General features: G+C 39.1%; 1 protein-coding gene across 2 annotated transcripts in view; it reads right to left on the minus strand.

Moving 5' to 3' along the window:
* Window positions 1-15,181, minus strand: part of SLC66A2 (solute carrier family 66 member 2) — a 61,510-nt gene that overhangs the window by 41,967 nt on the left and 4,362 nt on the right. The window contains exons 3-4 of one of the 2 annotated variants that reach the window (XM_056482889.1): window positions 9,716-9,849; window positions 5,476-5,529 (exon numbers count right to left, since the gene is read on the minus strand). In XM_056482889.1, coding sequence (XP_056338864.1) covers window positions 5,476-5,529; window positions 9,716-9,849 — 188 coding nt within the window. The remainder of the gene's footprint in view (window positions 1-5,475; window positions 5,530-9,715; window positions 9,850-15,181) is intronic. The other variant, XM_056482890.1, reaches the window with a different exon arrangement.

Genomic DNA, 15,181 nt, shown 5'->3' on the forward strand with positions numbered 1-15,181 from the left:
TACTCTACATATCACTCAAGCAGGTAACGTCAGTCTCTTAGTTCAGCCATGCACCCCATGAAAAGAAAGACCCTTAGGTTTTCTAAAGGTGACCACCTTAACTCTCATGCAGAGCCACCACCTGTCTGTCAGACCTAAATCTGCTACATGCCATGCATTACAAGAGTGATTTTGTCCACCTGGATTCCTCACCATTTCATCTCCAAGTCTGTGGATCCCCCCCTCCCCTTGCTCCTCCCTCCAGAGAGCCACATGAGCCAGTTGCCTCTAGCATAGGGAAATGGGAAAATAAAAGAAAATTCATTCCTGACCACTGTGGTCAGGAATGTGCTTTCACAGCACTCAGGTGGGCAGGAAACAGATTGGCCTCATGCCTCCACCTCACTGCAGTAGGTGTGTGTATTTCTGGATCTCTCACCTTAAGGAAACTGCAAACTGCCAGAGGCAGGGATCATAGCTGCTCAAAGACCTCAACAATCATTCTTTGCATTTCTCCCTTCCCAGCTGTCTTTTGTGAAAGGAAAAGGTCTCTCTGGAATACAGAATTTAAACTCATCCTTCCCTTTTATACCTTCTGAATAATACCAGATAAGCCTGCAAAAAGGTATGCCCTCCTACTGAACCACTTCCAACATTTTCAACAGGACAGAAAAGGCCACAGAACTTTTATTTTGAGACCAATTAGCCTGAGGGGCTAAAGAAAGATTTACACTGAATAGAACTTCAAAGCCTGAAAGAGAGTATCAACTGGGAAACATAAAACTGGTCCCAGAAAACAGACTGATCCAAACACATTTTTCTCACATTTTCTGAAAGAAAATTATTTTAGTGTTGAACTTGGAATGGTTCAGAACAAATTCCCTATGAAAATAAAGGAACAAGTTTTTAAATGAAACTATTCAATCTCTCTGTGCCTGTAATTAAAAAAAAAAAGTTCTGTTTGATCTGTTCAGTATATCAACAATTTCTAAGCTCCTTTTTAAAAAATTCAATAGTGTCCTATTTGGACTGAATTATTCTGAAATGCTTGAATAGTAAGTAACTTAGACCTCCAGCACAGCACCATACCTGTAAAGATAAATTATTTTCCAGACTTGTGTCGGTCTCATTTGCAACATCAACTCAAAAGGAACCAAAATTATGTATTAAAAACGACACCATTTGCCACTTAAGTATTTACTTAAAACAAATTTAAAATTGCTCCTACATCCTTATAATCTCCATTTCTTACTCTGTTTTGTCTCCTGAAAGGTCTCAAAATTGATGCAGAGAAAGACATGGGGAAATAACTGTGCCCATCATATACAGAATTATAACCAAAATATCAATGCAGACAGGTGCCATTTTCTCAGGCAAAGTAGACCTGAATTCTTCAACAACTAGAACTCCATTAGTAATTTTTTTTTTAAAATCCTTTTTATAAAATTTTAAAAATCAACAAACAAACCACAAAACTAAACAAAGCAAAACAAGCAAAAAAATATCCCTTTGGCATCTTATTTTGTCACAGACATGCCATTACAATCCTTTCTCATGGACACCCTCCCCAAAATATGAACAAAAGCACTCTGAAATTATATAATGAGGATGCATATAATCCTGGGGAGGAGAGATCAAAATCCTTCCACAAGCACTTGCACGTTCAGTTATGCACAGACAGAGGTGGTGACAGCCCAGCAACAACTCTGCTCTCGTGGTTCCAGCTGTACAGGGAATTCAACTACTGGGCAGCACGGTGCAGGAGTCAAGCACTTCCAGTGAAACCCAGGTGCTGCCCACAGCCAGCAAAGTTGTGTCTCTGCTGTGTCTCCAGCATCTCCTCAGGGTGATGGGGCTGGATACAGAAGCACACTGTGCTGTTACCTACAGAGCACTCCTGGAAAAACACAGCGCCCGTCCACAAGCTGTGCAGGATGCCCGGCTGAACACAAACAGACCAAACACTGAACAGAAGTCAGAGAGCTGATTAAATAAAGTTTACATCCTTCATGGCACATGTAATGTAGCAGTGCTGTTCTAGAATATGTCAACACTCTGGTGGTGTTGAACAGCACAAGCCAACTGATGCCCTGACCTAACTAAAGAGCACAAACAAAAGGAGAGGTGGAAGTGTGAGTTATTCACCAGGCTGTCACACTGCAGTGGAAACTGTGCAGCAGATGCCTGCACCTGCTAAATTCACATTACTATCTTCTCTCATTATTATGCAGACATAAGTCTGAAGTCAACTATACACATATTTTACATTTTTCCCCATGTTTAGTAGTTTAAAATATTTTGCAACAGGTATTTGACAAATATAAGTTCTTGTTGTTTCATTACCACCAGTTTTTATTACTCATGTTATAAAATTTAATTTTATTTGATGAGTTTTTGTTGAGTTAAAGCCAAGGTTCAGGATTCAGTAATACAGCAAGTTTTAAAACCGTCTTCAGAGAGGGAAGGAAATCCCAGAAATGTCTTTCAAAACGTTTATCTGTCTACTTAAAAGGAAAAAAAAAACCCAACAAGTCCCATCCAATTTGAGGCTCATCTGCCACACACTGAAACCACTCTGAACAACTTTAACAATTCAGGCTTTTTGGAGCAAAGTAGCACTTTGTTACTTCTTTAGTGATTTTGTTACCCCAACAGTCTCCAACACTCGCAGGGCTCAAAATATATTTATGGTATTTGTATTTTAGGAAAACAGATTAATACACGTATTCACCTTTGTTCTAAATCATCTCATCAACAAGATGAGAAGCAGAAAAAGAAACAAGAAACAAGCAAAAACCCAAATTTCAACTCAACAGCAGCTTGCTCAGTCTCAGCAGTTGCCATGCTACCAGGCACTAGGTAGAACTACATACCTGAATCAGAAAACAAAGGAAATAAAGCAGTAATCCTTCAGAACTGGAGCTACTTCTTTTAATCTTTCCTTCACCAAGCAAAAAAAAGTAAAATTATTTTATTTCTGTACGGAATGAAAAAACTCTACACCCTGGGGCCAACCTTACTGTAAATTTTTTAGGTCACTCAAACTGCAGTAAGCTTCCCCCACACTCTCAACTCTCTCCCAGTACTGACTGATAAAAAGTCACTTTTCAGAGTCACATGACAGAGATAAAAGCTTTTTCAGATAACATGTGGAAAAACAGTGGCATTAAGTGGTTTCTTGAACTACTGACAATAAAACCTAAAAGCAATCTTAGGGAGCTCAGCAGGAGTTCAGTACCTATTCAAGAAGATGTACCAAACAAATGCCTCTGTTTTTATCTAACAAGTTCACTTAAAACTCATTGGTAGCCCTGTACATTTTCAGATTAATTGTTCAACAGCTCTATATCGAGATAGCTTTCATAGGTCATCTTCAATTACAAACATCATTTACTACATGATCATAAAAATAAAATAACACACTAATTTCTGAAGCCTAAAAATATATCGAAAAAGTTTTACACAGAAGTTTTACTCAAAAATACTTGAAGGAAATTTTTTTTAAAATTCATTCTTCTTGAGCAGAAGTTCTAATTAAAACTCATTAAAGGACATAATGAGAATGCACAAGCACATGAAAGCACGACAAATATTCCCCTCAGCTAATCTCTAAGTGAGCTTCCCCAGAGCTGTAGCAAAACACAGCACTGCAGGGCACAGATCAGTTAAGCTCTCTATAAATTGAATATGACATAAGCTGTGACACACAGCACCATGCACCCCACTCCTCACACCACCATCACATACTTCTGTATGCACATTACACACAAACAGCTCAAAACAGTTCTAATTTCTTTATAGCAGTGAGAATTGCCATATTTTAAATTTGCCCACCCAGTCTTTAAACTTCTGAAGTGTGTAAGGCTGTCTTGTTCCTTAGCAATAATCCAATTCTTCCTGTTTTGCTAAGCAACTCCAAAACAAACATCAAATAATACCTATTAACCAAATGTCTCAGACTTAGATCAGCTGCATTAAGATGTGTGGTGCTTTATTACACATCTTTTTAAACTATTAAACTACCAACAAATGACTTTTAAACCAAATAGGCAAGGAAAAAAATTGATTGAAATAAGTAAAAGGTCACATTAAGTTACTTATTTCTGTTTAATTTTAACTATTTGAAGCTGACAACTGTTTCTAGCTCTGGCACTGTAAATAAAGCACTTCTGAAAACTAGTAAAGGACAACAGGAACACAGGTACAAGGAAGACAGAACTGCTTAAACATTACATTCCAATGGTTAGTGTTGCAAGCCAGTGAGAATGATCACACAAACTAGAGTTAAAGACAAACAGAAAAAAAAATAGTTCGATACCAAATCCAGAAAAAAATAATATTTTGAAAATAGAAAAGGAAAAGGTGCTTTGCAAAATACTGGTATCAGACAAAAAAAAAAAAATGGATAAATTTCCCAAAGCATGGATTTTGCCCCTAAACCTGAAAGGGGAGATCCAGAAGATGAATCATTAAAACAGAGTCTTATTTAAAAAGCACTCAGGTTAATATCACACTTGGGCAGTTTCTCAGAGCTAACTGCAGCCTGATTAACTGTGTGTTGAGAAACACAGAGACTCTCCTTTTGCTGCAAAAATGTTCTTCTGTGCTGTGGATATTGCCATTTGATCCCTCATTAACTCAAGAACTGCAACAGAACACAACTGGTACCAATGGCAGATTCTGAATCAGTTCAGTTCAAACCAGTCTAAAAGTTTACTCTGGGGAACTTCTGTGTCAGCATTCATTTCTTTGATGTGATAGCCCAACTAATTTAAACCAAAATTACAATTACTTGACTAAAACAAGTCATTCCAAACTATTAAGAGTGCAAAAAAATACTACAAGGCTGGTTTGCACCTAGTATTTCCTGTTTCTTAGATAACTTAAACAATATAGATTCCAACTCTGAAACTTAAGATTGGAAGCTCTCACCTTGGGCATTACTAACTCCCAAATAACAATTCTAAGGCTGCTCTATAATGAAAAAGAGGAATATTCACAAGGATGCAGGCACTTTGCTTGAGTATCAAGTGTTGTGTGAAATTTCTTATCTAGCATTCTGCACACTGCTGAAAGGTACCTTCTGAATATTTCATTCTTTCCTCCAGCATTATAGCTGAAAAAGGACAACTGATTCTGAAGAGGTGGATCTCTGTATCATGTATTACTTTGTTTTTCCAGCTTGGGGAAGGAGTAAGGAAGATATCCTTGAGACACACAGTGTGGTCAAATCAACTGCCTTCAAAGAACTGGTTCCAGAAATAGAGCTGAAAGCATCTTTTCCTCTTTTCCATGGAAGTTAAAAGTGGGCAGGTGAAAAATTAAAGAAAATAAAATCAGACACCAGGTTTTAGTATGTCAAGAAAAGGTAATGCAAACATTCTCTATAGAAATGATCATGCAATCATTTCCAAAAATGATCACAAAAAGTAGCAATTCATGAAATACGTAGTTAAGGGGACAACTTCATGCAGAATGGGTTTGTACAGTACATACCCAGATAGGATCTCTTGGGAGGTGCTTTGATTTCTTCATCCTTACTATCTGCAGCTACATAAAAAAAGAGTTGAACGGGGAAAAAAAAAAAAGAAAGGAAAGACAAACAGACTTTTATGATTAAATGCAACAGTGGTTATTTGAGTTACAGTTTAGTCAGTTAGTACATTTTATTCATTAAAAAAATAAAAGCCAGACCAAAACATGCCAGAAATTGTAGTCCCCATGCTTTCTATAAGGCTCCCACCCCACAATGTTAAGATAGGACTGAGCAGTAGGAAGTCTCAGAACAGTCTCAGTGCACAACCCAACAGCAGTGTAACTATGAGGGGGAAATAAAGGCTTAAAAACCAGTGAAACAGACAGCTTGATTCTTACTTTAGACTACATAAACTCTAACTTTTCATGATCAGAGAAAACAAGCTGTTACCTCATCAACACTAGGTGTGTGGATATATATGTATAAAAAGCTGAGACAGTAGTTCCCTTGCCTCTGGTGGAAAATGCTGTTCAAAAACACTGTCAGAAAGCCCTGCATCAAGGAGAGAACAGACCTCAACTGCAACCACACTGCATGCTAAACCTTTTTCACTCTAACCTGCCTCTTCCAGTTGAAAACTGTATATTACACAAGAGATTTCCAGTGCCAAAACCAAATCTCTTCAAAGGATCAGTGTGCTATAGTAAGATACAAGTTATAAAGTAGATTAAGCCAACCAGCAAAACTGGATGAATGACAAGAGGAAATACTCTTCACGTAAAAACACAGGAGCCCATGTTCTACTTGTGAAGCCTGGGCTGCACAAGTAAGGAGAGATGTCCAAGTCTCCTTTCAACAAATGCTCTCCACTGGTTTTCAGCATAGTTCATACATTCAGGGGGCTCAAAATCTGTCACAATGACTTGGGCATTGTTAGAATCTTTGTTGGCAAGAGGTGGGAGGTTAATTTGAGGAAAGAAAAAGAAGGTTCCACATAGAGTGTCTGTCTCTCCAAGAACATGATGAGACTGCTCTGGCCCACCAACATTCCCAAAAGTAACCAGATGTTTTCAGCTGTCCATATCTGTGACCACCTTGCTTCAACCACCTCTTAGTTTTTGAGTAAAGACATAGTACATGCACATTTTGTACTTCAATTTTCAGCTCTTTAGCATGGTAGCACCATCATGCCACAAAATACTACAATAATTTGAACAACAACAACAAAATTAACAAGAAGTCTGGCCCTTTCTGTACCGAGCCAACAATGCAGTGTCCATATGGCTGCACAGATACAACTTTAACACTTGGGAACTAATATGGAAAACTATTGTTACCACGACAATGGTACCAGGAGATCTGCATTAGAACAGTTAAAATGCAGTGAGGTTAAATAAAGGATAAAAGATAAGAACCTATTGGTCATGCCTGCTGATTTCACCTGAAGACTCCTTCATGTAGTTCTCAAGGCATTCATATGCAGGGGAGAGAACTGTCTTATCACTGGAGGTTTTAAAATCAAATTGGGGTATTTGCTGGTTTTGTATTTTGCCTGGTTTGGGTGCTGGCTTTTCCCAATCTGAATTGTTAAAAACAGGCTACACAATCCAAGTTTAAAAAAAACAGTAATAGAACAGTAGGATATATGAAGAGCACTTGCTCCATTTTCAATTGGTATGTACTGAAGGATAAAGTCTGTGTACTCAAAACAAAAAAATTAGAGAAGGCAGCAAGAGCACAAGATGGGTTGCACCACTTTCACCTTAATTTCATTTTTAAATACTAAAAGGGAACGGGAGAAATCCCACAATTGAGAAATAACTGTGGGAAGGGGAAAAAGTCAAGAAAACTCACATAATCTTTTCAAGTTCTCTATACATACAGTCTAAAAAAAATACCCAAACATTAGTAGAAAATCTAGGGAGACTGCATTTCTCACGCTATGATAGTTACCCAACAAATCAAAGTCGATGCAAATTGACTGAATGGCTTTATATGTTCTGAATAGTTACTGACATTTGGGGTATTTTAAGCCAGTAATACCACAAAACAGGCCAAAGAATACAGAACAAGCTTGTCAGGATTTGAAGAGATTGCTTCTTAATGCTTTCAAGATAGGAAGCAGATTCCTTCTGAACTAGTTATTACTTAAGGGACCTAATCTGTGAGAAAAATAAAAACAAAAGGAAAAAAGGCAATTCCCACATAACTGAAAACACACAGGTAAACGTATACTTATGCTACTTGGAAGAAATATCACATTTAACAATAATATAAGAAAACAGCAAACTCCCTTCCACTGAAATATTCTAGTCTTTCTAAATATTTTGGATTATTTTGCCAAAACATTCAAAGGGAGGATAGAAAAGAAAAACGTTCACAATGAAGACCAGTCATGCTGATAAATAATAATTCTATTATCATACAGAAATGGTGCACCTTCCCTCAGGATTCTGCAAGGTTAACCAAAAACAATGACTTCAAACCTAGCTCTTCACTGTTCCAGTAAGTCATAAGGAAAGAAAGTAAGTACACAGATTTATCAGCTTGCCTAGATCACCATAAAACTTTAGAGATAAGATTAGGTATATGATTAGAAACACAGTTCTCACTCCAACTCATACTGTGTTTGAAACTTATCATTCTGTCCAGCTTGAAAGGAGCTTTGTATGCATCTGCATGTTTATTCTGAGTCATCATACAGTTGTCCTTCAAAAATCAATCCCATGTAAGAAAAATATACCAACTACTCTCAGTGTTTGTGGGAGGATGTAAGCCTTTTGATGAAAACAAATAATTAAGGACCATAAGTAGGTCAAAATCAGTCTCTCTAGCAAATTCCATATGACAAACTGAGTTTTAGGAAAAAGGAATAAATAACAAAATGCAGCCTCAAAGAGTTTCTGTCATCTGTTAAGGGAAGGACTGATTACCCCTTAGAAGACTATGTCTTTCAGGGAGAGTTGCTTTAAGAGCACTATATATTAAACTGAAGAGTCTCCTTTTTCTGTCCAAAGGTTACTGAAGGAGCCTGCAAGTGTGCATGTGTAAACGGGCACACAAGAACAACTTCCTCTGAGAAAGGGCAAACAGAGAAACCTCTCAGTCACTCCACAAAATGCTATACAAACAGCAGGAGGAAGAAAGCACACCTGCCCCTCCCAAACGCTTCCTGAATTTTACCTGCTGCTAAATCTGGCTGAAAGTACTTTTTAAGTTGTTCATCCTGCCATACTGAAAACCCCTGTGAACACAGTAGCTTGTGTTTTGAAGCTGAAGTGCAGCTTCTCTTCCACATGAATTCACTTACCTGGATAGTTTCTCACTACACTCTACAATGAGCAGGAATGGAAATAGCTTCCTTAGCTCTTAGAGAAATTACCCTACTGCACAGCCAGGAACTGCTGTATCTGGAATTGGATCAGACCCTCAATTATTAGAGAGTGTGGAAGAGAACAGATGGAGAGAATAAATTATACATCCTTAATGGCAAAACAACTGACAGAAAGCTGACAGTGTTAATTCTGCTCCTGTTGGTAATAAGCTGTTACATAAAATGTTGTAAGTCAAAGTCAACACAGAGAAACAAAAACCTACCCACCTCACATTTCTTATCAGCAGGGAAATAAGCAAGGACACTGCACAAAGACTGAACATTTTATTAAACAGAGAATAATAGTATGGCCCAACTGAAATTATCCAAATTAACAAAATTAACCAAAATAAAAAATATGGGAAAATTCCCATAAATCCCAACTAATCCCACACTAAAGCCAAAGGAAATGGCACACAAAAAGAAATTTTGCAACTATGATAAGAAGCACCTGTTTTTTTGATAGTCAGTAACATGTAAATAGAAAATTATTACCTACAAAAGCAAATATTTGCAATTACAACACTTAGATAATAATGTAAGATCATAACTAAGAACTTGGTAAAAAGCACAGCTGAAGAAAATAACTTCTTATTCCAGACAAGATGTTTAAAAAAATCCAGGCTAGCACAATAGCACAACAACCAACTCTATGTTCAAAATGTGGTGTGAAATATTAGGGAGAACTCCAATTTCTAGATTGAAGCAAGACCTGTCTGAAATAAAATTTCAGCTGTATATTTTTATCTGGAAAATAAGTAGCTTAAAAAAAGTTCAGAAAGCGCTGCAGTGGGGAGACTGGACTGTAAGACAGAACTTTTGTACTAAGTAGAGCACACCATACTTTAAGAAATATTTATCCTAAAAAGATAATTCCCATCACTGACCTGCAAAAGAGCGGCGTTTCACGTTCAGCTCATTGGACACACGAACTTCAGTGCACAGTTTCAGCATCAGTAACATTGTAATGATCATGATAATGCTCTGCCACAAAAGAGGGGATTCAAAACGCCTTCCAAACCTAAAAAAAGGAAAAGAAAGTAAGTAAAACGCCTGGAAAAGGAAATGCTATCAGTAACAGGTACAGAGGGCTGAGGAAATCAGTCACCAGACAGACCTAATTGCAAACAGTAGCTCAGAGTAGAAGTACCTTATTTCAACATCCAGTGGACTGATCCTAGAGATGCTGAAGAGAGAAACTTAAGTTTTTGCTTCAAAAGCCAGCAGCAAACTCATTGTTTTGAAAGGAGAATCACATTCATTAAGCAGTAATTTGGTACAGAGAGACCAGAGTTATGCCACATTAACACCAGTTATGTGTGCTCTCCACACATACACTCCAAAGATTCCACATGGACTTCTCTGCAAAACTTCTCTCTCAACTTTTCATTTTTAAATTAAGTCCTAAAAACAACAGCACTTGCTCTATGAAGAAATAAATATCCACAGCCCCGTCTAAACATCCAAGTGGAAAAGCCAGGTCCACAGAAAATTTTAATTAAAAAATTTAAGAAATTTTTGTCTTATTTGGACCAAGATTGAGGGAAGGAAGTACAGATGACGTGTCATAGGAGCTCCTGAGTACTTCCTTCACACAATAGAGAGGGTGAACTTGGACTGTGGCCAGTCTTGACTGAAGAGCTCATCTTAGGTGACTGCACAAGATTCTGCAGTAGGAAAAGGAGAACCCTTCAGTGGAGATCAGTAATGCTTCAAGGTCCTCTTCCTACATTACTTGATGAAAGCTCAGCAATCCCCACCACACACTCAGTAAGTGCATGAAGGGTAAAAGTGGAAGCTTATCATGTACAGCCCTCAAAGCACATTGCATTTACAACAGGAAGGTGACACACACACCACAGTGAGCTGCTGCTTCTGTGCTCAGTTGTGCCAGGTTTTATGTCTTGAAGACAGATGCTGAGGAAGTGATTTGGTCAGAACATATTGCTGTGCTCCCCAGGGTCCCCTGCCTGTACCAAAAGGCACACAGGTTTTCTAACAGCACAGTTACTAAGGTTAGTCTTTGACCACATCATGCTGACTGAGTCCCAAGCCTCACAGGCATAGCAATTATTGCCCTCTTCTTGACAGTTCCTGTTTTACAGCACCCTGGCAAAATGGAATTTGTTATGCTTGGGCTACTTTGATGGCCGAGCTCCATGCTAGTAAAAACCAGCCAGGTTCACCATCATGCTGCCTCACACTACTGTTTCCACTGCAGCCATTTCAGCAGAGAGAGATTTTTTGTTAGGAGTCAGCTAACAAGGAACAGGAGAGAGACTGGAAAGTCCTTGACTAGCTTCCTTGGAAATCCTGTGCAGAAGAGCCAAGCAGCCCACATTAATGAAAACAGCCAAGTATTTCCTGCCTAAAGGCATACAGCTGGGGAAAAGTACAACCCCTTGAGCCTCCACACTACTGCCAGAGGGCCCAGCAGTAACTACTGCAGGAATATCAGGTCTGCGACCTTTAGTCCCCCACTTCTTTCTTACTGTAACAAATTTGGAGAACACTGTGAGGAAGGAAATAAAGAACACAGCTGATAAGTATAATCATAGGCAGCGTGTGCTCTGAATAAAGCTTTGCACTAGTTCAAAATGGAGGGGAAAAGAACAAAAGTTTGGCCTAGCCTATGCCCCAGGCTCACGATTCCAGAGCTCATTCAGCCCGTGTTGCTGACTGTGGCTAAGTTCCCCTCATCTACTGGAACTCAATACTGTCATATCTGCCTCTTACTCAGGGATGAGAAAAAAATATGGGAAAGACTTACTGAGAATTACAGATCAGTTAACTATAAACCAGTTTACATCAGGTTTAGAAAAACCATCTCAAATTGCAAATGTATTTGCATTTAAAAATACAGTAATGCATTTAAGAGGGGCTGAGCTAGCAGCACAAGTTAGAAGCTATTATGACAGTAAATCCAGCCACAGGTCACTGCAAGGTTAGTTTCTCCCTGCTGATGAGATTATTGGTGATTCACTAATGGGTGCCTCACAAAAATACTGCTTGCAGTATAAATACCCACTCACTACAAATACAAATAAGCATAGGCACCTGCTTGTCTGATCACAACAATTTGTCAGGAGATTCAAGTATTGCTGCAGACCCTCTACCCTAAACACTAGGTAGGAAAAAAAGTAAAACAAAGCTCACCACACAGAAGAGAGTTAAAATGGAAATTTAAAAATTCTTATGGGAACTTCAAACAATGCAAACCACTTGTAGGGCTTTTCACAACCATCCAGTCAAAGACAACAAAGGTTATACAACAAAACATACTCATGTGAAATGTATCTTCCCAAACACCAAACCCCAGAATGAGTCTTGCAGGCAACACAACCCACTAAACTAGATCAGATCAGGAAAACAAACAGCTGCCATGGAGGCCAAGAGGCAGAGCAAACTACACCACATGGATTATACCACACTACCTGGGCAGCAAGACTGAAGGGAATACCACTGTCAAGGACCACTCTTGGGTTCTTGAAGCTGTAAAAGTAAAGCCAGAACACTCATTTTGCTCAGGATCACGGACACAAGCACCACCCCAAGCTGCTTACCCTACTTTACACTGCTATCAGAGCCTGCCAAAGCAACACTAATCCAGTTTAAGGCTCCTCAGCCAGCTTCAGCCAGGGGCACTATGGGATGTAAGCCCTGCAGGGGGAGTGTGCCATTCCATGTTCTGTTTCCTTTCTGCCTCACAGACATTATTCCTGTCTCTGTGTAAGCAGGAGCCAGGAGAGCAGGAACACTAAGGTAATTAGAGCACCTTATGAGAGAAAGATTAAGAGCCTTAGGGTACAAGAACCAGCTTGCAGAAAAGATCAGCTTTGAAGTCCTGGGGGTGAGGGGTCACCATGTTATTCCACATTTTCATCCCATAACTGCAATGTTGTGTAACCAAGTGAACAGTGACACTTGCAGAATTCAAGGAACTAAGACTTCATATGTCAGACTACAAAGAGACAAAGAGCTTTTCCACTGTTTACTTCATTTGTAAAAACAAAAGAACCCTTTATTTCCTGTACTAGTCAAATACGCAAATAAAAGCGGGGAGTGGCTTACATGTTATTAGTGTTTCCACAGCCTTCAAATGACTAATGCATGTTCAGGGTGATGAAGACAAGAGAAGTGCACATTCAAGCCAGAGAAGAGACTAACTAGTTATTGAGAAAACTATGTAATTCCATTGGTACAATTCAATTCTGCAATAACCCTGCTATTCCAGTCCTTAGCCTATTTGAAACAGCAAATGCTGATTGCGAAAAAGAAGCCTATGCCAGACCAAACATAAAAAGGTTTGCTTATATAAAAGCTTTTCCTAAGACATTTTTTAAAAGAAAATGACTGCTTTTGGTGCAGCCAGATCACCATCACCCTGACCACTGTTTCCTCCCACACTCCTGGATGCTGTTACAGCTTTCATCTGCTGTCTGCTTTTCAGCTCTTTGGGAAGTTACAGATTCTAGGCAAAATGGAAAGCACACAGGATACACCACACACTACCAGGATCATGACAGACAACCCAGGGTAGCAGCATGACAGCTGTCCTGAAAGTCATCCCAATTACAGAATTGAACCTGAAGGATTTAAGCAGGAAGAAGAAACAAACCAGTTTTGCAAAAGGATCTTTTGACACAAGGCTCCTCTTGACATGTAAACTTCCAAGACTTTATGCATCATTCCAAACCAAGCTCCTCACTTGGGCATACAAAATTCTACTGTACTTTCTACACAAAAAAAGTAGCTCATCTTATCCCTGCTCTCTGGCACATACACAAAGGAGGAGGAATTGCATAACACTTTCGCTCTCAATATCTGAGCAAGATTCCACCAGCAGGCCATCTCTCACACAAGGCAATCTCTCAAAGTTGTAGTCATTCTGTCAGCTTGATTCATAGCATCATCCCACATTCCACACATGGTAAAGCTGGCAAGACCCATTTTAGTAACAGAAGCCTTAAAAACACAAGTTTCTCTTTCTCACACTAAGTCCTTCAGACATCACTGCTTTGCTTCCCGAAGCCACAGCAATACCAGACAGAAGAGATCTGGTCCACAAGTGCCACCATAGGTATTAACAGCATAATAAATACCTAGGAATCTACCCCTGACAAGAGCAAGTTCACCATTTCTCTATAAATTGCCTCCAGCTTCACACTTGAGTCTCTAAACCTCTACTCTTAAACAGGCAGCTTATTTCATTGACTCCAGCACAGAGAAATCCCAGTGCTATTGATATTGCTGTTTTAAGATTTTTTGTTTCAGGTCAACTGATGTGGAATTGGTAGAGGGTTACCTTTGCTCAAAAACAACACAGTTCATGGTCTCCATCCTGTCCCTAGTTGTCAGAACTTGTTCCCACAGTTTTCCTTAAGGCAACTACTCTGTGAGAACAACTCCAAAACTGGATGGTTTTATTTTCTGGTTTTGGATTTCTGTGGCACTGCTGTATGAGTTTTAGGACAGTGTTCCACAGAATTCCAGCTCAAAACCTTTGGAAAGAACTTTGTCTTCTTGGAAAATATACAAACCCTATTACATAACCACATCCCATTTACAAAACGTAAAACTGGAAAAAAAAATCCCAAAAAACTTCTGGGCGTAGCAAGCAACATAAGTACTTTTGGCTGTACAGTCAAGATTATATATAAAAATGTCTACATTGATTTCTAAGAAATCTATAGTTTCTTTCCCTCTAGCTATTTACTTTCATTTCAATATTAGAAGAAACTGTAATTTATCTCTTCATAAGCTCTGCTTTAAAAAAGAAAGGGCAAAGAGAGAGAGGGGGAAGAGAGAGAGAACGCACAAGTAAGTTTTTCTGCATCCTCCACCCCCAACCAATTACACAACTCTCAGCCGCCTTCTCATTCCTGCTCTCCATCATGACAATGCAAAGCTACTCAGCTGGCAGCCTGCAGGCCACAGGAACCCAGGAGAGGTGTGCACCTTGGTCTAGTGCCACTGGGAACTCTGGAGCCACCCCACAACTTCAAAACAGCCTGGGACAGCTTAAACAGATAATTAATCACCTCAAAGCTCAGGGTATCCCTTGAGCACAAACACAGAGCTAACTCAAGAATGTATAATAAGACATAAGGCACAGCTATCAAAAATGGTAATGAAGTGTTTAATTAAAAATGCAGAGGGAAGAAAATTGCTATCAGGTTTTTTTTTTTGAGCAGGTCATACACTTTCACATGCACCAGAATTACAAAGGCCTGGAGTTCTGCACTGCCTCTCAATGTCTATCCACAGTGCAGACTTTCCCTAGGCTGACCAGTCCAGAAAAACAATGACCTGTGGGGCTGGAGAAGACAGGCAGGAAAAACAGTACTGACAAT

This window comes from Oenanthe melanoleuca, chromosome 2 (genome assembly GCF_029582105.1).
Source record: "Oenanthe melanoleuca isolate GR-GAL-2019-014 chromosome 2, OMel1.0, whole genome shotgun sequence".
NCBI lineage: Eukaryota > Metazoa > Chordata > Aves > Passeriformes > Muscicapidae > Oenanthe > Oenanthe melanoleuca.